The following is a 23,795-nucleotide window of genomic DNA, read 5'->3' on the forward strand; positions in this document are numbered from 1 at the left end:
TTCAACAATTGAGTCAATTCTAGTACTTTTTGATGTAACAAAGGAGCTTTCAAAATACCAACATTATCCTGCATTATTACTTCTCAATTATTGATTCCCAGCTTAATATTAAAATATTGTTGTAGAAACTAGTCTCTTGTCTCCTTCCTAACAAAGTGCACAAGTATATCTCTTGGTACATTTCTTAGCTTTGCATATCTTGTATTAATTCTATATACTTTGTCCACTTCTGTATCCATATCGTCATCCATTCCAAAAATGTTAAAGATTCAACAACCCTCTCTCTTATATCTTTACCAGGTTCCTCTTGAAGAGCTCTCAAAATTCTTTCTCTCTTAATTCCAGCAGTGCCACATTACCTAAATCTTTTTCCATCTCTTGATGTATTATTTCTGCTTTATTTTCCAAAATCTCCATTTTGTCTTTAATTTGTTTAACCTCTCCAATTTGTACTACAGATTCTTCAAAAATTTTATTCATTTTTTCTTCCATATTTGCAAATATTTCCTCCATTCTCCCTTTGAGTGAAGCCAGATCTCTCTTCACAGTGATACCGTAACATTCTTCCCCAATTCTTCAAATATTCTTTGTAAAATCTCTGGTGTAATCCCTTTTTCCGTTATTTGCTCTGTTTATGATAGTCTCCTCCTTTCTGTGATTTTCACTGCTTTTCTGGTGTCAGCTATTTCTCTTCTTTAATTTGTAATCCAGAAAAGAGAAGTAAAAGTAAAAGAAAGGCTTCCCCCCCCTTTTCTCTGTATTTAGTCCCATTTGGGACTCTGTAATTCTATGATCACATGATCTTTTGCAACTTTCCGTATCTCTTTGTTGAACGAAACCAACCAATTGTCTTTTTAAGCAAGTTTAAACAGTCCTTGTTCCCACAGAGGTATGTATTATTTATTTAATTAATTAATTCAAAAGTAATTTAAAGTAAATAATATTCCAAGTTTAATTGTCCCCTTAATCCATTTTAAACTTTCATAATTCAAACTCTTGGCACACTTTTTGCTTTTAACTGTTTTTAAATCCTTGCAGTTATTTCTTTACTTTTTACTTTAATCTGAGTTGAAGGATCACTCACAAAGTAGTTTAGTTGCTCTGCTACTTGGAAGATCTTTATAGCTTTTAAAATTATTGTAATCCAAACATGCACTAGAAAGTAGAGTGGGCTAACCCAGTGTCCTTAAACAGGCTCCACATGAAGCTGTGAGCTTGGTATTTCTTCTTTGGCTCCCAGCGCTCTACTCACAAGTTGCCTGCAGAGTCCCTCCTGATCTTGCGGGTTTCCTCGCAAAGACCTGCCTTCTAGAGCCCGAGTGGGCAACCTCCTGGCTTCTCCTTGTCTGGAGATCCTCTGTTGGCCCAGGCTTGCTGCCTGGTTGTCAGTCTCCACCTTGGTGTCGTCTCCGCTGTTCGGAGACATGTTAGTCTGCCATTTTCTCCACTTGGAAGTAATTTTAGAACTAAATAATAGTACATGTAGTCACCAATCACCAAAAGTCTGGGCTCATGACTCTCAAGGAGTCCTGCACAAGCCTCAACTTAATTGCAGCAACAAAGATTGCTTGGTGCTGCCACGGCATGGGCTGAGCAGAAGCACCCTGTAACAGGAGTTCCCTCTCAGTCTGAGCTGCAGGAGTGCCAAGTAACCTTGCTGCTGCAATTAAGCTGAGGCAGCCAGCTTGTGCCTTTTCCCCAGACAGCAGGCAGGCAACCTTGCATTGGTAGCTGAGCTGTTGCGGACTTCAGAACCTCCAATGCACGAAGGAGCGCCTCTCTTCAAAACAGGTTGAATTAATTCCTCTCCTCCTTTCACAACAGATTGTATTCATTTGTCTCCTCACTCCAAAAAAATTTTAATTTTCTTCCTCCCTTCAAAAAAAAGGTGGCTGAAAAAAATCAATGGAGGATTCTGGAATGGCCAATGCAAAACCTGGATCTAAATCCCATCAGTGATTTGAAACAGGCTGTGCAATCAAGAAACCCCTCAAACATCACACAGCTGAAAAAATTATGGGGAAAAAAATTCCTCCCAGTCAATGTAAGACTGATCGACAGTTATAAGAAATGCCTACTTGAGGTTGTTTCTGCTAAAGAGGGCAATACCCTCTATTAGAGCCAAGGGTGCACTTACTTTTTCCATGGAAGGAAGGAAATGGCATATCTGTTATTTTTTTGTTGAATAAATGATTGCAAAGTCATAGTTTTTTTTCAACTACATCTCCTTTAACTTTATATATTGGTTGAATGAAGATAAAATATTGATATATCCACCTGTGTTAAAAAAGAAAAAACTTTACATGAGGTATACTTAACTTTTTCACATAACTGTATTCTAGGCAACAGAACTTTGGAGAGATTGTGGATGGGATATGCTTTCTTTAAAGTATTTTTTTAAAAAATCACAACATAATAAAAATATTGTCTTGATTAAATATTTTACGATGATTGTATATGTTATTTAAGGAAAGAAGAAGTTATATATGACACAAAACAGCAGTGCTTCTACTGCTTTTTTTCTTTTACTGGGGATTTTAAATGGATAATTTTGTTGAGAACCCAATTTTTTGTTTAGGTTCTTTCAGATCAATGAGAGAGTAAAAATAGCTTATTATTTTCTCCTTCAAAATATTACTAATGAAAGGCAAGATAAGCAAGGATAGATTAAAAAGTAAGTATTATTTTAAATGAATAGGACTAAAGACCTTTCTTTTATGCAAACACATGCTTTTTTAATTTGATTCGAACTATGAAAATTTTCTCTGCTTTCTAGGGAGAAGGAGGAGCATCTGACTCAGGTGATGGAGGCACAGAGACTGCAGGCCCAGCAGGCTGATGCTGCCCTGGAGGAGTTTAAGCAGCAGGTGGAGCTGAACTCAGAAAAAGTGTATGCAGAAATGAAAGAGCAGGTGAGGAGGTCACAGTGCCAGCCTTTCTGCAACTCTCTGTCTCAGTGGGATAGCGTATTCTCATTTTATATTGCTAGAAACATATTTCACTGGAATTTGGAACATCAGACTCTTTCACTATGTAGTAATTTTGCCAGGGAATCAGAAGAAAAGATGTCAGCAGTTGATTAATCTTTTAAAACAGAATTTTCCAAAACACTCCATGGTTGTATTACTGAATAGGATTTTTCTAAATTAATAAATTATTAACTCATATCCTATTTGAGGGTTGTGTTTTATAGCTCATTGTTTTACCTCCCTCTTTTTCTAAAACCCAACTCAGCCCTTCCCTCCAACTATCTTTCTGAAAAATATTTAGATTTCTGAAGTCAGTGTTGCTAGGATGTTTGTGTGATAGTGGAATGATGTCAAACATGTTTCCCTTTTTTATTACTAAAGCCCCTTGTATTTCATTGTAATCTTGCAGACTAGATAAGAAACAGTATTTCTTTTATGAGGGTCATCCCTTTGGCATAACTCCCCTAGGGTAAATAAAAAAGGCAAAAATGATAAATGTTTTTTAAGTGTGATATATTTACAGTAAATAAGGTATTTTAATAATTATAAAAATACAGACATGGCCAAAAGTATTGGTACCCTTCCCCTTTTTCCCAAAGAATCCCAATTTGTTATCATTTTCATTTGTTTATTATTTACAAGAGAGCCAGTTTGGTGCAGTGGTTAAGGCATCAGTCTAGAAACCGGGAGATAATGAGTTCTAGTCCAGCTTTAGGCACAAAGCCAGCTGGGTGACTTTGGGCCAGTCCCTCTCTCTCAGCCCTAGGATGGAGGCAATGGCAAACCACTTCTGCAATCTTGCCAAGAAAACTGTAGGGACTAGTCCAGGCACTCACCAGGAGTCAAGACTGACTCTAAGGCACCCCCCCAAAAAACAAACAAACAAGAATATGTTGAGTCATACATCAAAAGCAAAGTGTCTGCTCTATGGACTATGGAATAAAGGATGGTGGATGTAATTTATTTGTGTCAGTTTCAACTTATTTCACAGCAAACTGAGATTTTGGGGGAGGGAAGTGGAGGGGTACCAATACTTTTGATCATGTCTGTATTTGAAGTCCCAATTGCCTATTACTCTCCAGAAGGTAGTGGTGATCGTTATTAGGTATCCCATTTCAAGCAATTAAAATATGTAATGGGCTATCTAGTAGATACACTGCTGGATGTATTGTCAAAATTATGCAGCTTTCTCAACCAGCACTCTGAATACTTGAGGCTATTGTGGTCTGGATGGGGAGGAACCAGATCAGGTTCAGTCTTAGTCTGAATGACTGTAGATAGAAGGACATTCTATTTCTAGAGATTTTCCAAAGTTCTTGATGCATAAGTGGCAGCCATGGCCAGGAGTCTTTGCCCAAATTAATCCAGTGTGCCAATTGGGAGCCCTTCTTATGGTAATTCATGTTTTCTTTTGGGTTATTCCAATGTGCTTTAGGTGGGGCTATCTTTGAAGACCACATAGAAACCATAGCTGCTCCTGAATCTAGTAGTATAAGCAGCGATGTTTCTCCATATGACACTTTCTCAAGCTGCACTGATTACCAGTTGGCTTCTGGTTACAATTCAGTATACTGGTAGTCACCTCTAAACCCCTAATGGCTTAGGGCCTGGATAGCCATCACTCTGATTGTTTGTGCCCATTTGGTAAGATTTAGCAGGGTTGACATGTACTGAATCCCATTGGCAAAGCAGTCCTATCTTACAGAATCATAGAAGTGTGCCTTCTCTGTGACTCCCCTGCCCTCAAGATTTTGTGACCTTGAGTGTGATATTGTTTATATACCACGTAACTGTATTGTTCTTTTCCTGAGTTATTTATTCTTTTACTTTCCATTGTTGGGCTTTTTTTTTCCGTTGGCTTTACTTTCAAGTTATTTCTATTGTATGTAAATGACAGTTGCAGCCAATAAATTGTTTAAATAAATAAATGTCCTAATATTGTGTTACTGTCTGAATCAAGTAGGTTTACAGCCATAGATCTTTATTGGAAAGTGAATCTGAACTGCAGTTGTATTAAGCTTTTCCTTGAGAAGTGCCTATATATAACATGAAAAAAATGTTGTGTTAGGGGTTGAGTTAGTGATGTGATTGTGTTTCCCCCTTTCTGTACACATACCCCTTCTCAGATTCTTAATACACAGAAGGAGCTTTTATATTTTCATGACATGGAAAATAAATATCAATAGTGTTTAGTTGATAAAGTAGAATTATGAGAGTTGTTATATTTCTACAGAATGCTCAACCTGTATTTATGGTTTGATTAATATCAACATTTGTGACACACTGCATTCAATTTCTAAAGCTTGATATGAAGTCATATTTTTTGTCCTTGATTTGTTCACTTACATCAGGGCTGAAGAAACTTTTAATAGCCAAAATCAGCACTTGATGTATGGGTGGGAGCATTGAAGATTGCCAAGTGTGTGGAGTTATATCATGCTGGAGGATGTGCTGAGATTTTTGTGCAAATTTCATCAATTTTGTTTTTTAACTATGATGTGACTATTTTAGGGCTTATACTATACCCTATATTATAGTATAGATCTGTTCCACACTTCAGAGTTGCAGGACACTGGCATCAGTTTTCAGTAGTCACGGCCAAAGGGGATTCCAAGCAGACATTTAGATTTCTGAAGAGGGCTTCATTCTCTTCTTCTGAGAGAAAAGGTTAATATAATGGTACATTGACTCAGAAGTAACTGTTCTCTGAAGCTTTTCTGATGATTGCTATTAAGCTTGTCACACCTGTAGTAGACCTGTTTGTGATGAAAAGACAGCCAGTTGTCTCTTTTACAATTAAGATGCCCATGTGCAGAAGCTCTGGGAACATGACTACTATGTTATTTAGCCTAGAGAAATGGTGGTCCCAATTAGTGATGGTGAGATAAGAGAGAGCAGCCTGATAGCTATTCCTTTGTGTGTGGTGCAAGGCTTATTTCCCCACTCCCGCTCCCATTGAACATTTGCATGAAGGCTCAGGGAGATGTAGTTTGAAGGTTTGAAGTTTAATATCAATACTGTGATGATATTCAACGTTACACCACTACTCTAGGCCAAATTGGTAATGTAACTGGGATCCTGTCTCAGTGCCCGGAGACTGTGAGAAGAGCCTTAAACTGAATTGTACCAAGATGGAGTTACTATTTGTCTACTGGGATTCTCTATCTGCTCCAGTAGTTTCTTTAGACAGCATAGTACCACTCCTGATAGAGTGAGTACACAACTTGGGGGGGGGGGTGTCTTCTGGAGTCATGGCTCCTACTAGAAGAAAAGAGAAGCTGTGGCCAGGGGGGACTTTTCCCCTTCTTTGACAGTATGCCATTTGCGGCCCTACCGAGGGTGGGAAGATCTTTGTAAATGACTCCTGCCCTTGTCACAGCCAGCTTAGATTACTGCAATGTGTTGTACATGGGACTACCTTTAAAGATCATTTGGAAGGTGTAGTTGATTCAAAGTGCAGTGGCCCTGTGGCTCACAGGCATTTGCATTGGGAACACATTACACCACTGCTGTGGGCCCTGTACTGGTTGCTAACAGGCTTTGGGATACAATTTAAAGTGTTGGTGCTAACTTGTAAAGCTGTACATATCTTGGTGCCTAGTTACTTGTAGGACCACATTCTCCCATTGGAATTGGCCTGACCAGTTTGATCTACATAAAACTACTAGCCCTATCTCACCTTAGAGAAGTGAAGGGCCCAAGGCATGGGGGCACTGCTTGGTGGTGATACAGTCCTTTGGAATGGCTTCCCACTTAATATATGGCTGGCTTCCAACCTGATTGCCTTCTAGAAACTGCTCAAAACAGACCTTTTCCAGGGGAATTTGGGCCTTGATTCCATTTTGGTTTGGTTATAGTTTGGTTTGCTTAATTTTATTCTGTGTTTTCATTATTTGCAGACCATTCTATTATACTTATTGCAGAATGACTCTTGCGTATTTTATCTTCTAAACTGCTGAGAGTACTAATGGATTTGGTGGTCTATAAATATGATTAATAAATAACTATAACCTTCTTACTATCTTATTTCAAACTGAAGGAAAATCTAAAGGAAAAAACTAAATAGTTCTAGTTGCTATTCACAATCAGAGAATGCTTAAAAATAGAAATCAAATAATTTGATAACCTGACATGTAAAAAAGATCTTGAAAAATAGTTAATTACACACTGAATGTGAGTGAGCAATGTGAGGTAGTTGAAAAAAAAAGTTATAGGAAGGCAGATAATAGTTGAATATTAGGGGGAAGAAATCCTAAACAGTAAAAAGCAATTTGACAGCAAAATCAGCTACCCAGAAAAAGCAGGATATAAATCTAATAAATAACACATATTTAGAAAGAATCTAACCAAGTGTAATATAAAAACTGGGCCTACAACTTCCCCCATTCTTTCAATATGTCCTAAGACCAAAGCCAGAAAGAATATGATAGGAAGTTAGGTCCATTAGAAGAGGATGTTAACATTGCTTAAAAAAATACAAAATTTACCGAATCACTGGCAGTGTTGCTTGACTTTTTACAGGACACACTGTAGCTTAATGCAATCAGCATATCAGTGAGAAGAATAATCTGGCTGCATAAATGGGAAGAAGATTTAGTTTTCAAAAAAGTTAAACTCTCCAGTAAGCCTCTGGAGAAGATGTAGTCAAAAACAAAGATGAGAATCAAGTCTTTCCCCATAGCTGAGAAGGAAATCTGGAAGCTCTAACAGTTTCAGAGCAAGAAAAATACCAGCAAGTCCTATTTTTCATATGAGAGAAAGTTCTGTAGAACTAATACCAGACCAACCGAAAAAGACATTCCTTCTTTTTCCACTTCTGTTACTATAACCAATAGGGACAGAAGATACACCAACTCATCAGATCCTCTTAGTGCTTCTGCATTGCATCACATAGGTTGAAATAAGTGCTTCACTTTTCTTCTGTCTTGACCAGATCTTTGCTTCAAGAGGTGGTTTCCCAAAATTTGACTCTGAAATTTCTCTTTTCCCCCAGAAGTATTGCTTCCTATTAAGTAAATATTAGAACTTTATCAAGGCCAAACTACAGAAAGTTGTCAATTGGTGAAAGGTATATTCTGTATTCTGTTTTTTTTCCCTTGTTCCTGAAACTAAGGAGGATCTAAGGAAATATGAAAGCCAGTGAAGATCTCAAATGACTCACCAAACTCTTGGCCAGAAAACATTTGAAATTGGAAATGTTTAAACCACCAAACAAGGAATTTGGTCCCAGCAAAAAGATGATCTGAAAGACAACATAATAGCTAAACGTATATGTGAACAAAGAAATCAGAGCTGGGTTGATTATCGTGCAGTCCAACAACTGAACTACCAAATGTGTTAGATGTTCACCCATTTAAAAAGTCAGTTGAGGTATATTTAGAAAGTGTGACAGTGCAGATTGGACTGAACTGAATAGTTCTTTTCAGATGATAACATTCCCATATTGATTTCAAACCCTCCTGTCTACACGTTGTGCTGGAGATGTCACTGAAGATCCAGGGTCCATACGTATGGCGCAGTATCTTCAGCATGGAGCCTTTCTGTATGCATACTATTAGCAGGGGACCCTTTGTGATAAGGGTTCCAGCTCATGCAGATGTCATGCTATATTCATGGAGACCAACTCCTCAGAGCTAATGTGTATAAAGTTGGAATGGGCACTCAGTCATCAGTTGTTTCAAAATCTGCAAAGTAAGTTTAGATAATGTCAGGTTCAGCCCAAGAAACTCCACGGGATGGTTCTGGAATTGCTCTGTTACTTTATTAGCTTACACCTGCTAGACAGAATCTCTCCAGACTAACTCTAACTCCCAAAGCCTGCAATTAAACACTACGGATTCCTTAGGGTGGTGCCAGTCTCATCCTCTTAGCTTTCACACGCTCAGGCTACAGGCTGAGGAGATGCTTGAGATTCTTCTCCCCATGACCTTGGATCTCCTCACTCAAGCCCTCCATCACAGATAACCTTCAATGGAGCTGTTTGCCCAGCTGGGAAATACCCAGATGCCTAGATTCTTCATTGGATTCTAGTGCCTTTCAAGGGAAGGAAGAATACACTTGAAAAATCATGACAACTATACTACTAATATTGATACATCTTTTGCTAAACATCATTTAACACTAAAGGCATCTTTCTCCAAAGGGATCCTACTCTCTCTCTATACTGTTAAATATGTTCTTAGTTCCCAGATTTTCTTTACACGTCAGAAGAAATTTATTGTTCAGCATTTTATATTTTATTATAATTTAATATTCTTCCAGCTATGGCCTGGAGGTTGAAACATGTCCAAGTTAGCTGAGTTGGACATGTTGGAAGTTGAGAAACTTTCTTATGGCAAGAATAGAATAGAATAGAATAGAATAGAATAGAATAGAATAGAATAGAATAGAATAGAATAGAATAGAATAGAATAGAATAGAATAGAATAGAATAGAATACTTTATTGTCATTTCACCATACACTATGTGCATAATAAAATGAAATTCCGTCGCAATTGACTCCCAGTTTGACCTGACTAAATACAATTTAAAATACCATGGTAAACGATACAATGTACAGTTTTTACCATCGGGCAGCAGATTACATTTTGCATTCTATAAAAACAAAACAAAACAAAAAATTAATGAGAATTCAAAAGTCTAATAGCCTGGGAAACAAAACTGTTACTCAGTCTGGCTGTCCTACATCAAATACAGCGGAACCTCTTCCCGGAGGGTAACAAAGAAAACAGGCCATGATGTGGATAGGAAGTATCACTGATGATCTTTCGAGCTCTAGACAGGCAGCGTGCATATGCTAGATCTTATATGGGAGTCAAAGAGATCCCAATTATCTTTTCTGCTGCCCTTACTACCCTCTGCACAGACTTTCTATCCAAGGCACTACAGCCCCCAAACCAAATTGAAATACAATTTGTAAGTACAGTCTCTATAGTGCCTCTATAGAAAGTAGGAAGAATGGGGGATGGAAGATGTACTTTACTCATCCGGCACAGAAAATGCAATCGTTGCTGTGCTCGTTTAACCAGGAATTCAGGGTTAAGGGACCAGGTCAGACTGTTTGTTAGCTGGACCCCTAGAAATCTAACACTGCTGACTGACTCCACAGCTATGTCATTTATGAAAAATGGAGTGTGACTACACCGGTTCTTCTTAAAATCTATAATAATGTCCTTAGTTTTTTCTACATTTAGAACCAGGCTATTTTTATAACACCACTCCACCAAGCCCTTCACCTCCTCCCGATAAGCCCACTCATTGTCATCCCTGATAAGACTGCTAAGACCCTAACCCTAACCCTAACCCTTGGAGTAGCCATTTGCTAAATTGCCCAATTCCTAAATTCTGAACTTAACCACCTTAATTGGGTCCTACAAGCAAATGGCTACTCCAAGAATGAAATAAAAAGAGCCATCAAACTAAGAAAACAACATGCGACTGAAGAAGAAAACAGCCACCCACCAACAAAGTATTTCTGCCCTACATCAAAGGGGTCACAGACCGCATGGGAAAACTGATGGGAAAACACAATTTCCAAACAGTCTTCAGACCCACCAGAAAAATACAACAAGTGCTAAAATCAGCAAAAGACAAAAGGGATCCCCTCACTGCTGCAGGAGTATACCGCATACCATGCAGCTGCGGGCAAGTATACATTGGGACCACAAAACGCAGCATCCAGACCAGGATAAAAGAACATGAAAGACACTGCAGGCTACAGCAACCAAAAAAATCTGCAGTAGCTGAACATGCTCTCAAGCACACTAGACACAAAATCCTATTTGAAAACACAGAGATACTGGACAACGCCAACAGCCACTATACCAGGCTATACCGGGAAGCCATTGAGATTCACTAACACCAGCACAGCTTCAATAAAAAAGAGGAGAGTCTAAAAATCAACAAAACCTGGCTACCAATCCTGAAAAATACAGCCTGCAAAAGGTCAACGAACTCAGCTCAACCACCAGGACGTGTGAGCAGCTCACACAATGAACATACTAATCACCCCCAGCAGCCACTCCTTAACAACTCAATAGAAGAAAAAACCCTGCCTAATCCCCAGGAAGATACACATATTCTGACACCAAAACAAGCAGCCACTCGTTAACCCAAACCTCCCACCCCCCACACACACCCTAACCCCCCCCACACACACCCAATCCTCCCTCCCTCAGATTTCTATAAATACCCACAAAAGGGTCACCTCATCCTGGGCACAGAGAGAACTGCTCTGTGCTCCTGCTCTCTGAAGATGCCGGTCACAGATGCTGGCGAAACGTTAGAAAACAAAACTTCCAGAACACGGCCACACAGCCCGGAAGACCCACACCAGCCATAATTAAGGATTCCTTTTCCTGATGGTGTCAAAAAGTTTCTGGAAGTTTGTTCAAGCTGGGTTAAAAAAGACTGAAATACCAGTAATAAAAAGAGATTAGCAGCAGCCTGAAGTAGGAGATCTAGCACTTTTCCTCATTTCATTCAAAGATTTTGTAAGGAAGGAGTCTAGCACATTAAAAATAATGGATGATTTCAGGCTGTGTATCTCTGTTCTACTATATAAATGGGGAGAGGAAAATATTTGAGAGATCAGGGAATGTAACTTGGAAGGACACAGCAGGTCATCTGGTGATACCGTAATGTCATTGGAAGGGGCATGAGCAAAAATTTTCAACTTTTCAATTTTTTTTTCTGGATTTTTAAGGGTTAGGGATGGGAGTAAGAGACCTCCCAGAGGTAAACTGCTCCCATTCCCATTTTTAAAATCAGGCAGTGTTCCGGCAAAACAGGCCAAAGTTGGTGAACTTTGACTATTTTACAATGCCAGAATTGCTGGGTAATGAGCTAACACTGGATGCCCAACCCTTTCTTAAATTGTGTTGTTTATTTCAGAAAGGGCAACCAAGATGCTTTCAGTGTATCTGCTTCATTGAGTCTTACCAATCTAACTACATTTTACAAATTCATTCATATAGTAAAGTGAAAAAAACAATGTGGAAAACCATGAACAGGTCTTTTCTGATTACATGTATGATTGCTTAGATAGTAATTCTCTTTACATATATATGTTGCTTTTCATTTTAAATAGATGCATATGTAATGAAACCTCCACATACTTATATAATAAATAAAATGATGCCAAAAAACATGATTTTTAAGATAAATGCCTTTGAAAGAACAACGATGGAATGCAATAAAATGTTCAGTACTTTAACTCCTACTGTTTTTGTTTCAATAAATAACACTTTAGGCTTTTAGGTGTTTTTATTAGGTGTAAAATTTATCAGGTGTAAAATTAGATTGTTCTTCAATGGTATAATCTCATAGAAATCAGATGAAATTTAAAATGGCTAAATTTGTGCTTTTTTTTTTTTTAATGATCTGTGTTTATCTTCTTGTCACTTTACTGATAAAATATCCTTGAATCCCATTTTTTAACTGTCAATAGATAATAATTTTTAACATTTTGATGGTGTGGAAACAATTATCTGCCATGTCTATTTTGAAATGATATATTCTGGTTTACTTTGTAGATGGAAAAGGTAGAAGCAGATCTTAGCAGATCAAAATCTCTCCGTGAAAAGCAGTCAAAAGATTTCTCCTGGCAGTTGGAGGAGATCAAGCAAAAATATGAACAACAGGTTAGTTAATTTTAAGAAAATGGTTCTTAACATTTTCCACATTGGGGCCACTTACTTTATGCTGTCTTAGTTGTTTCCTTTTTATCAATGATCTTGGAAGCTATTGACCTGCTTTCAAAATGGTTCATTAACCCACTGTTTTAACTTTCTTCCTCTTTTTTTTTTTTTTTGGTACTTGAGCAAATAATTTTAATGTATCTCCAAAGTTTCTAAACCTTCTGGTTATACAGAAAAGCATGTCTTCCTATAATAGAAAGGAAACTATATCTATATATGCTCCTTTGATTCTCTTAATTTTCTTGGGTAAGTGAAGAAACATCAGCTTTCTTGTTAAAAAAAATTCCATTTACCCATGAGAGGATGGACTTGGAGTCAGAAGAAGAAACAGGAAGAATAAGAGGGGCAGGGAATGGCTGTGCAATAGCCTTAGAGCAACAAAACATTTTGGAGTCATTTTAGTCCATCTGAATATACATGCAGTTCAACAAAGAATATAGATAATTTAAGCTGGATTCTAGATGCCATGTCTATCACCATTATAATGAGTGGCTTATTTTTAGGTCCTTCTTTTTCTTCCATAAATATGGCAAAACAAATAGTCTAACAATGGTAGAAAAATGGCTTTGAGTCTGTTTAATATTCATTATTGATGTGTAGGTAACAAGCTCATCATTTTTATAACATAAAAATGCTTTTTTTCATTATTAGCATTTATTATAAAACAGCATCTCATAAAATCATCATAAACTGACAAAGGGTATAGAAATTTCAAACTGATTCCCATTAAAATCTTCTATATTAATATTTCTCCTTTATTCGAAAAACAAAATTTGTTTTTTGAAATCTCAGACTAGGGACACACTAATATTACTCAGGGTCAGGTGTCGTAGGGATATAGGTTAGATTGGATCACTTGTCTTGAGCAGAGTGAGTTATCCAACTTCATTGATGAAATCCCATCTTAGATACTCTCTGCCTTTGCAGTAACTTGCAATTTTAGAGATACAGTGTCGGGGAAAATTGGGAAATGGTGAGTGGTTCCTAGTTCTATAGGTGTCTAGATGTAAGTGAAATATACATCGTGTTGAACTGTGTTTAAATAATCTCCTTTTCGCTGCTTGTGAGGGAAGGAAATGCGTTGAAAAGAAAAAGAGTGGGGAGGGAGAACAATCCAAAAAGCCCCTCCTACCCTGGCTGCTTTTGGTAGGGCCTTGGATTTTGTTGAAGCTTTCTCACATTTGAGATAGGATTGTTACAGTTCCATCTCTTCCTTCTTTTGCATTATCTTTTTTGGCAGGAAGTTACTAGACAACTTTAGTGCAAACCATTTTTATATGTAAGGTTTTTCATGCTCTCTCTAATCCTGCTTCTGGCTTCTACATTTCCTCTTTATTAGGGTCAAAATTCATGTGTGTTAGTTAGAGTTTAGATCATAGATTATATTTTGAAGCTTGTCATGCCTTATTACAAATTGTATGCATTCCAAATGCTCATTGAAATAGCCTGTTACAATGAAACACTAAAACACAAGAGCTAGTATCTTGCTCTGCCTTGCATACAAGCATTGAATGAAAAGTAATGCCTCCACCTCTGTGACTTTGAAATGAACTTTTTTGTTACCTGTATCTATTTCTCTACACAATCACAATGATTCACTCCATACTTCTGCTAATGATGGACAAGCTTCTTAAAGCTGTCATGAAAGAACTCTTCAATCAGCTCCTGACAGTCCTTTCCACCTCTTCATTTGAGTCAAACAGATGCCCACTAAAGTATTCCTTCAATTTTGAGAAAAGGTGAAGTTGCATGATGCCAAGTCTAGGCTATATGACAGATAGAGTAAGACAGTGAGATCCAATTTTGCAATTGCTTGGATGGTTCATGAGGTATAAGGCCTAGAGTTGCAGCAAAATTTCCAAACTTTATTTCATTGTTATTTTAGAGTTTTGAGTCTTACAATGTGGTACTCGAAGTTGATAGTGGTGCCATTTCAAGAAAATCCATGGGAATATCACCATTTGTGTCCCAAAAACCTGTAATCCTGAGTTTTCCTGTCAAAGCCTGTGTTTTGAAGTTTTTTTTTCTTGGTGAAGCTTTGTGATGATTTTCCATGGATTGACATTTGGTCTCCGGGTCATAATGATGAGCCCATGTTTTGTCAGTGTCACAATGCTGTGAAAAAAATCCTCATTCCCATTGTCATAGCATGAAAACAATTGCTGACAAATTTCAAACCTTGAAGCTTTCAGCTCTGCCATCACCATGCAAGAAAGCCATCTTGTACCAGCCTTCCAATATTGAAGAATATCAATAATGTGACCCACACAGTCTTGTGAAATGCCAAACTTGGCAGCAAATTTCTCCGTAAGTGATCTACCAGTTGCCCTTAATTAGTTCATCAATCTTTCTCATGTGAAACTTGTTGACTGCTGTCACAGGTCATCCACTTTGTTCTTGGTGATACAGTCCTTAAATTTATTGGCCTGGTGACATACAGTGCTCATGTCAACATAGTAATCACCATAAATAAGCTGCATTCCATAGTGAATTTCAGTTGGAGGGGTTCCTTCTGCAATCAAAAATTCAATTACAGTGCATTGCTTAAAGTGGCCTGATGAGTATTCATTGCAGTCTTCCATTTCATGAATAATAGAAATACAACTTTTTCTCACAGCAACTTTGTATCAACTGAAATGAAAAAAAAATAATCTAAAGAACACGTCAGAACTTCTAGTATGTCATTACTGCCATCTGTTGATAATTTATAATACTGGAAGCATTTCATATAAAATGCTACAAGTTCTATAATATTACCAAGCCATAGCCTATGAACATATAGGCTTGGTAATATTGTAGAACTTGAAATATATAACCTGAAAATTTCAATACTACAGTCATTTTTTGATTGTATTAATTTTGAAATACAAGGTATTATTAGGATAGCTTTTATAATCCTTTTTCCATTGGAATTTCCTTTGGGTTCAATTGATAGAATGATTGAATTAATTTGTGTCAATTGCTAGAAAATTCTTCTTAAAATTGTTAAGTTGTAATTTCAGGTCAAGCATAGATGTAACATGAATTTGTCTTAAACTTTCACATTAAAGAGTTTACTATGTATAAGGCCCCATACAATCCTAGCAGTATTTTTTTTCTTCCAAAAATAATCATAAGTGCCCCTTGCAGATAAAATTATCACAAGTGCCCCATGGATGAAAAATCAAATTTTGCATTTGAATTTTCCCATGCTTATGGATTCAATTTTGCCTCCAGCCCATTGGTCACTGTGCTAAGTGCTAACATAATAAATTGGAGCAAATCTTTATTTATTTATTTATTTGTTTGTTTGTTTGTTTGTTTGTTTATTTAAAAATGATCGATTCATTAGGCCTATGATTATATGAAGGCAGTCCAATTCATAAACAGATACTCTGATCTTCTAATCTCTCTACTTTCAACATCCATGTGCTCTTCTAGGCATTCCTCTGGAAATTTCTGAGCATCTGAAAGTGAAGATAATTCACTCTTAAAAGCAAAGAAAAGCTATTAAAAATCTGTTAAACACTTTCAGCTAGCAATTTCAACTGTGCTAACCTTGTTAATGGAGGTTACATGGAACCACTGAAAACAAGGAAAGATCTGGAAGACCCAAGAAAAATCTCCACTAGTACTGCCTCAAAGCTGGTCAGATCTGAAAAACTTAATCCACACATCACTGCAAACAATCTGCTGAAAAATTTAGCTAATACTGGAGTAGTTATACATAGTTCCACAATACAGTGCTGTTTATAGAAAAATGATCTGCATGGGAGAGTTGTCAGAAAAAAAATTCCACCCTTTTTCTGATCTAATCACAAAAGCAATTATTTAGACTGTGTAAAGAAAATCTTGATAGGCCTGAAACATTTTAAAATAAAGTGCTTTGAACTGATGGCACAAAAATTGAACTGTTTATCAAGCACAGGGGTGGCTATTACATTATGGAATTTTGTGGCAGCCAGTGGCAGAGGAAATACCTGTACTGTACAGATGAAAATAATAATGGATCCAATTAAATATCAATATGTCATAGAAGATAATGTCCCACAGTCAGTGAAGAATTTGAAGCTGGGAAGAGGTTAGATAATTCAGCAAGACAACGTTCCAAAACATACCTCCACGTGTGAAGTAGTTAAAGGAAAGAAAGTTAAAAAGTTAAGAGCGGCCTTCACAGTCCCCAGATTTTCATATTATAGAAAATCTCTGCAGAGATCTTAGATTACTACAAATACATAGTAAGTATGCACTCAACATTTGCAGAAAGATGTGATGTATAATTGTGCGCCATGTAGAGGTTATAATCAGCTTCTGTTCACTTAGGAATTCACTGAAACATATAGTTTGACTGGAAATGCTTAAACTTTCACGTGGAACTGTACAATGTAAAGACTGGAGAAGGAGAGAGATAATTGCTTCTAAGAAATTATGTTGACCACTCTTATGGACTAATGGATAGATTAGCATTAATAGTAGTAGTGTCATTCATTCGAACACACACGCACACACTCATTCTACCAAATGAGTGACAGCAAGTCAGTGCTGTCATTTAAGCTTAAAGAACAAATACTGTACATCTTGCTACTCTCAGAAGTTATAATGTCCTTTTTCTTGGTTACATATACCCTTTGTCACAATATAAGCATTTTGCTAATTACAAAGGGGAAAAGTGCATAGTAAAGTGAAGGCTGACATATAAGTATTTATATTTATTTCAGATTTTTTTTTTGTTTTAATAATACTTTATATTTTTTAGTAATCAGTTCAGATGATTTCAGGGAATTGGAAAGTAAAAGTTAACTGGACAATCATAGAATTAATTGGGGAAGGAAAAATTTGCAGTGTTGATCCAGACTTTTTTTTTTTTTTTAAAGCAAAAAGTGTAAATTCAGTTATGGTTAGTCTATTAAAAAAAAAATAGGAGTAATTTTCCTTATTTTAATTTATCTAGATTTTCACAGAAGAACACGTTCAGTTGTATCAAGGAAACTTCTTTCTATCTAGAAAAGAAAGTGTAATAGTCAGCCCTAGAATTATTGGACAAAAATGTTTTAAATAACTGGATTTCAACTGCATCACAATCCCTCATAAAGCATTAACGATCAGTAAAGAAAGAATCTTTGTTCATAAAGCTGCAATTTCAACAATTTGCTTTTATGGTATTATGCCAAGTATATATTACACAAATATTTCCTGTTGAAGTTGAGAATAATTTGATTCCAGAATGAGGTGAGAAGAAGATTTTTATTCAGTTATTCAGAATATATATGGAAGATTTATATACACACAACAATGTGACAGTGATGGAGAATGCTTTTAAAAAATGAATGCTATCTCTTTAAGATAAGACGCCTATGTGCTTTGCTCACACAAACAAGATCAATTATGGGCAGATTCCTACTGTTGCTTTATTTTTTGAAGAGGAGAGATTCTCACGCTAAATATAACCAATGTATTCCTGATAACAGCGTTTTTTTCTTCTTCTGAAATCCACCAAAACTGAAGAAAAATTCAACTGACTGTTCGTAGCAGCTGTGTGGCCTGGAGTTCACGAGGAAAGCTGGCTTCCTGCAGTTCCCTATTCACCACCTGCTTCAAAGGCAGCCTAGCTAGCTATAGTTTGCAGGCCAGGTAGGGTGCCATTGTGCACAGTCTGGGAGGATTAGTACTAAAGCTGCAGCAACCAGGCCCTTGGTCTCCGGCTGCCATTCAGTCTAACATGGAGAGGCTAAGCCTGGCCAGGGTCATCGTATCCAATGTGCTTTGAACAGGCAAAGGAGCCTTCCTGAGAATAGAATCTTCTTGGAAATCATGGTGCAAGCTTGCAGCACAGCAGGTGCCTCCCAAAACACACACATTTGTTTGTGTTGGGGTGCTGTCGCTTTTTCATTTTAATAGCGCTTTTACATTTTAAAAATAGTGGGGGAATGTTAAAAGTTGAGATAGATAGATAGATAGATAGATAGATAGATAGATAGATAGATAGATAGATAGATAGATAGATGCTCATTCATTCATATCAGATGGGCTTTTATTTTGGAGATTAGACTGATACTTTTGTATGTTTGTGCATACATGAAGAGCAGAAGAGACAATTAACCATTTTTAATCTGTATCACAGCTGGATTTCAGGAGCGTATATCAAATGCGACAGGGATTTTTTCCCCTGGTATTCTGACATTCAGTATTCACGATTTGTTGGATTTATTTAGTTTTTATGAATAGCACATGAAACTTAGAATTTTTTTTCTCCACCTTTTTTTCAGGTGAGGTAACGATGACGTAAAAATAATGGTAAAACCTACGATGAAATTGTGGGGGTGAAAAAAAAATTAAGCAGTAAGATGAGTTGTCATGACGACAGGGATGTTCTGTTGATGAACTGTACTCCTCATTGTCCAATCAGATAGTAGAGCTGAAGCTGGAGCATGAACAGGAAAAGACGCACCTATTCCAACAACATAACACAGAAAAGGATTGCCTGGTCCGAGACCATGAACGGGAAATTGAGAAACTAGAAAAACAGCTTCGGGCTGCCATGACAGACTACGACAATAAAACTCAGGAATGTAGGAAACGAGATGCTCAGGTAATAATAGCATTTCAAAAATAATAGGATTGGCTTTTCTTTTTTATTCCCCTGTTTTCCAGTGTTCTTTTTGCTGCACGATTTAATCATTTAAAAAAAACTGGCATATAAACACAATTTTCTTTTCCTATTTCTTTTCATTACCGCTCCATGTTCCTACCACTGCTGAAAAAGGCTTTCACAAAAATAAAAAAACAAAACAAAAAACAAAAAAAAGGGAGGGGGGAGAACCCACAGGTAGCCAGATTAAGAATCACATGGTGTGCAATAATTTGGCCTATTATTTATAATCTTGTCTCATGTGTTGTCATGATATATTTAAGAAAAACCGTTATTTTTTCCTCTCCATTTATCTACAGTAAACCCCTCCCCTTCTGACTTACTCATTGATTTTTTAAATAAATATCTCTGCAATCAGCCCATATATTCCCTGTACTTAGGTTTTCATTGAATTTTTTAATGTTGTTTGGGAATTATTAATGTCATTTTATTTTTGCATGTGATTTACTGAGGATTTGTTTTAATGATAAATATATGGGAGATTATTAATTGTGGATTGCTTGCCTCTAGATGTGACTTTTAAATGTGTGTGTGTGCGTGTAAAAATTTTGTATCTGTATATAGATATGCATATATTAATGCATTAAACTATAGAAGCACATGTACATTTGTGATAGTGCATACATACACATAACAAACACATATATCTCTTCCATTTTTATGGTCACTGTTAGAAGCCATTTGCCAAAATAACCCACAATTATGGTATGTTTGATTGCTCAAATGTACAGATTAGATTTGCATTGTCGGCATGGAAAATTATCCTCATTTATCCAATTAAAAATATATAACCTTTGTCAGTTTTTTTGAACATAGTTCATTATCCAGAATAAATATGCTTTAAAAGGCCTGAAGCGAAGACACTTAAAAATTGAAAGTAGTGGAATAGGAAAATAATTATTGCTTTAGCAGTTTTCAGTAGAATAGTTTGAATAATTTTGTATAAAAATTGGATAATTATTACTATAGTTTAACCAATTTATATATTTTTGCTCTTTGGAGCCTTTTCTCCATACTTGAGGGAAAACCATCCCATGTTTTTCCTTCAGTGTAAATTCATGAGTTTTTGCTTAAATATTTTATATTTAAATGAAGCTAATCATTTATTTCATTTGCACCATGACAATAAAACAGTCCAAAAACTCAGTATTAACTTGATTAAAAAAGAAACAAGGAGTAGAAGATTCAGAAGAGAAAAAGGGACTGTGTTCAGTTTTTTTAATACTCAAGGTTTTTAAATATATGTTCAATAAGAAGAAATGCATACTTTTTAAAGGATGGATAGTTTGTTCATCGTCATCACTCTTACTGTGTTTCCGTATTCATAATTTTCATTCATTTGTGATGTAGGTGCCATTTACCTTTTAATGCAGTACACTTTGTTAATATATGTGCTATCCATACTATTTCATGTTTAATGAATAACATGATACATGAAGAACATCTCTCTAAAATATAGGAACTTTATGTTACAATCAGAGGATCCTGAACATTTATCTGTAGCTGGATTAAAATCACTGGGATTTCATCATTAAATTATTCACACCACTCTTTAAATCACATTGATAATGAGTTATGTGAAACAGTTGCAGAATCATATCAAGTAGACATGTGATTTGGGACCTACCATCCATAATATTTTCTAATTTTTGTTGTCCTAGTTAAATCATCTACCTGATGGTTTCAATTTATAACAAGTTGATGTTTGCTGTTTTTTTTATATTGTTACTTATTTAATATATTTAATAACATAGCACTGCAATGTTTTTTCAGAGCTGTATAATGTTATAAATATCTAATATGTAATGGGACATAAATATTATCTCTTAAAATTAATTATACCAGTATTTAATATGTTATTAAAATAACCAGTTTTATCCTGATAGTGACATTACAGATATAATAGTCTGAAGCTATTTGATTGGTTTTTGATGTAGGTTGTATATATTGATGTGTTATGCTACCATCTTCTATTGTAGTATGGATAGCAGTGGAATATATATTGAGCAATTATCAGTAAATAACAGTAAAATTCTTATTCTTATTTGTATGCACCATATTTGCACAATGTGCTTCTCACCCACAATTTTTAATTGATCTTTGGAGGTCATTTTGTTTACTTTATATAAATAACTTGAGTAAACAAATTACTTTTACTGTACCAATGATACATTTAGCAGTCTCATAATTTTTTCTTATTCTGAAAGGCCAAGCTGATCCACAGGTTTAGATTTTGAGGCAGCAGTTATAAAGATTTGTGAGGATCATCTTTTACTTTAAAATTTTAATAAAATATCATTATGAAAAGGAGCTAGAAAGTTTTGATTATGATTTTTTGTTCTTTTAAGATTTGTACTGCTTTTTTACCACTAAAAACAATTCAATAATGTTAATAGGAAACTTAAATACATATACTACCAAAAGATGTTTGGGTATATACAGTTACTTTAATGCAGTATGCAGAGTATTTAGATGGTTTCTTCTAAAATTAAAACTGTAACAAAATAGCATCACTTTTTCCATAGGAAAAGAGAGACGTTGCTTTATAACAATTTTTACTACCTTCTACCAGATTTATCATTTCATCATCACATAATTTCTTTTGTCCAATTAATGACACCTTTTCTCTAGCATATGACCCATTTTTTGCCACTTGAGTGAATCAGTTATCTTGTTCATCTGTCTGTCTGTCTGTCTGTCTGTCTGTCTGTCTGTCTGTCTGTCTCTATCTATCTATCTATCTATCTATCTATCTATCTATCTATCTATTACTTCAATTATTTCAATTCTAAGCGCAAATACAGTAATACTGTATAAACATAAACATACAATATTCATAAGTTCAATATGCAGCACTCATATAATCATGAACCAAATACTCTCTGAAATAACCAGATTTTCACTAGTTTATCAGTACATAATCCATGACCACTTTACCTCTGGATAGAGAAGGAAAGAAATGCATTTCACAAAATCTTATTACTTTGTTTTGATTGTAAAATGGACATAATAAAAATTAAATATTTTCCCTCATTTTCTGTTGCCCTTCTATGCTCTTCCATTTACAAATGTTTCTATTTTAATTGAGTAATGGAATAGACTTCATTACCAATGATACAGAAAGACAATATCAAAAGCATTGATGTAATATCTACTTGGTCCTAGACATTTGTCATCCATTAAGGGAATGTATGTTCAAATACTCATGTGATTGGAAAAATAAAAACTGCTGTGAATGATTTCATATAGGAAAGCAAACTCCTAGATAAGATACAGGATAATTTTCCCTAGCTTTCTTCCTCTACCTTGCATTAACAACTGCTTTTTTGCCTGTTTGCTATCTTGTTTATCTTTTCCTGTTTTATATTTTTCTCACTTAAGGTTTTCTTTCTTTCACTAAATTATATTTCTATTCTTGCTCTTCCTTTAAAAACCCAACTTCTGCTCTATTTTCAATCTTTTACAAATGATGAGGATTGTAGTCTCTTTTTTCCTCTAGTCTCCGGTTCTTTGCCTCAGTTGATTAATGTTAATTTTACTTAGAAATGAGATAAAGGAATCCACTTAAAGGCCATCAAATGTTAACGGCTTTCTTTGGATTGTACAGGTATATATTCCCTGTTGTCATTCATTCATTTATTCCACCTTTAAAATGGCACTATTAAAGACTGAAATGGTCAAAAAGCAAAAATGGTAGAACTCTGATTTTCCCATCTTAGGTGCTGAGGAAACAGGAGAAATTTTGATTTTGAAAGCTAGGTTGAAAAAGGTCCATGCAAATTGGGTCTTTTTGAAATGCTGAAATGGGATGTGAACTGATGTATTTTACAAAACACACACCCACTATTAAAGTAGTACCTGGTGAACAATTAAACCCTTCTTGCTGGTAGAGCCTTAGAGCATATATTAACGTATCCCTCTTGTTAATTCAGGCATAGAAGCAGTATGCATCAAGGGCATCAATCATGTAACCTGCTTATAAAGCTGTTAGAACAACTTTCCTCTTTGTTTGAGAGGAAGAAGCCAGTATCATCACTGGACTTTACAGTAAGGGGAAGAGGGAACAGCAGAGTGCCAGACAACTCTTTACTCTCTCATTACTCTCTCTGTTTAAAAACAACAGTGTCCTGTATCATTATAAGACATATCCTCACCTTCCTTTCACACATTTCCCCTTCCTCGAAAGAGAGATATATTCTTACAGACACAATATAGGTCTTTCTGTACTCTCAGTACCTTGGATCAATTACAGAGATACAAAAAGAATCTAATTCATGTTGTTTCTCAATTCCTTTTGTATTGAAAGAAGGAAAACATGAAGGAAAACTGTAAGGAAAGAAATTGTAAATATTGATATTAAATAATTCTACTCAAAACACACTTATAGAAACAAAAACAACACTGTGTTAATATGGCTAAAAAATGAAAACAAACTTTACATAAAATAATCCTTAAGTTTCTTTCAAGATTCTTTCATGGTTTTTTATTTATTTTTAATTT

General features: G+C 35.8%; 1 protein-coding gene across 6 annotated transcripts in view; it reads left to right on the forward strand.

Annotated features, from left to right (window-relative positions):
* The window catches only part of CEP112 (centrosomal protein 112), a 300,158-nt gene that overhangs the window by 111,590 nt on the left and 164,773 nt on the right, over positions 1 to 23,795 (forward strand). For 5 of the 6 annotated variants that reach the window (XM_088138295.1, XM_088138299.1, XM_088138297.1 and 2 more), the window contains 3 exons: positions 2,777 to 2,912; positions 12,503 to 12,610; positions 19,053 to 19,235. In XM_088138295.1, the coding sequence (XP_087994421.1) occupies positions 2,777 to 2,912; positions 12,503 to 12,610; positions 19,053 to 19,235 (427 nt within the window). The remainder of the gene's footprint in view (positions 1 to 2,776; positions 2,913 to 12,502; positions 12,611 to 19,052; positions 19,236 to 23,795) is intronic. The other variant, XM_088138300.1, reaches the window with a different exon arrangement.

Source organism: Python bivittatus, unplaced genomic scaffold (genome assembly GCF_059951505.1).
Source record: "Python bivittatus isolate LINGU-HERP-01145 unplaced genomic scaffold, Pbiv_v1 ctg000220_np1212, whole genome shotgun sequence".
NCBI lineage: Eukaryota > Metazoa > Chordata > Lepidosauria > Squamata > Pythonidae > Python > Python bivittatus.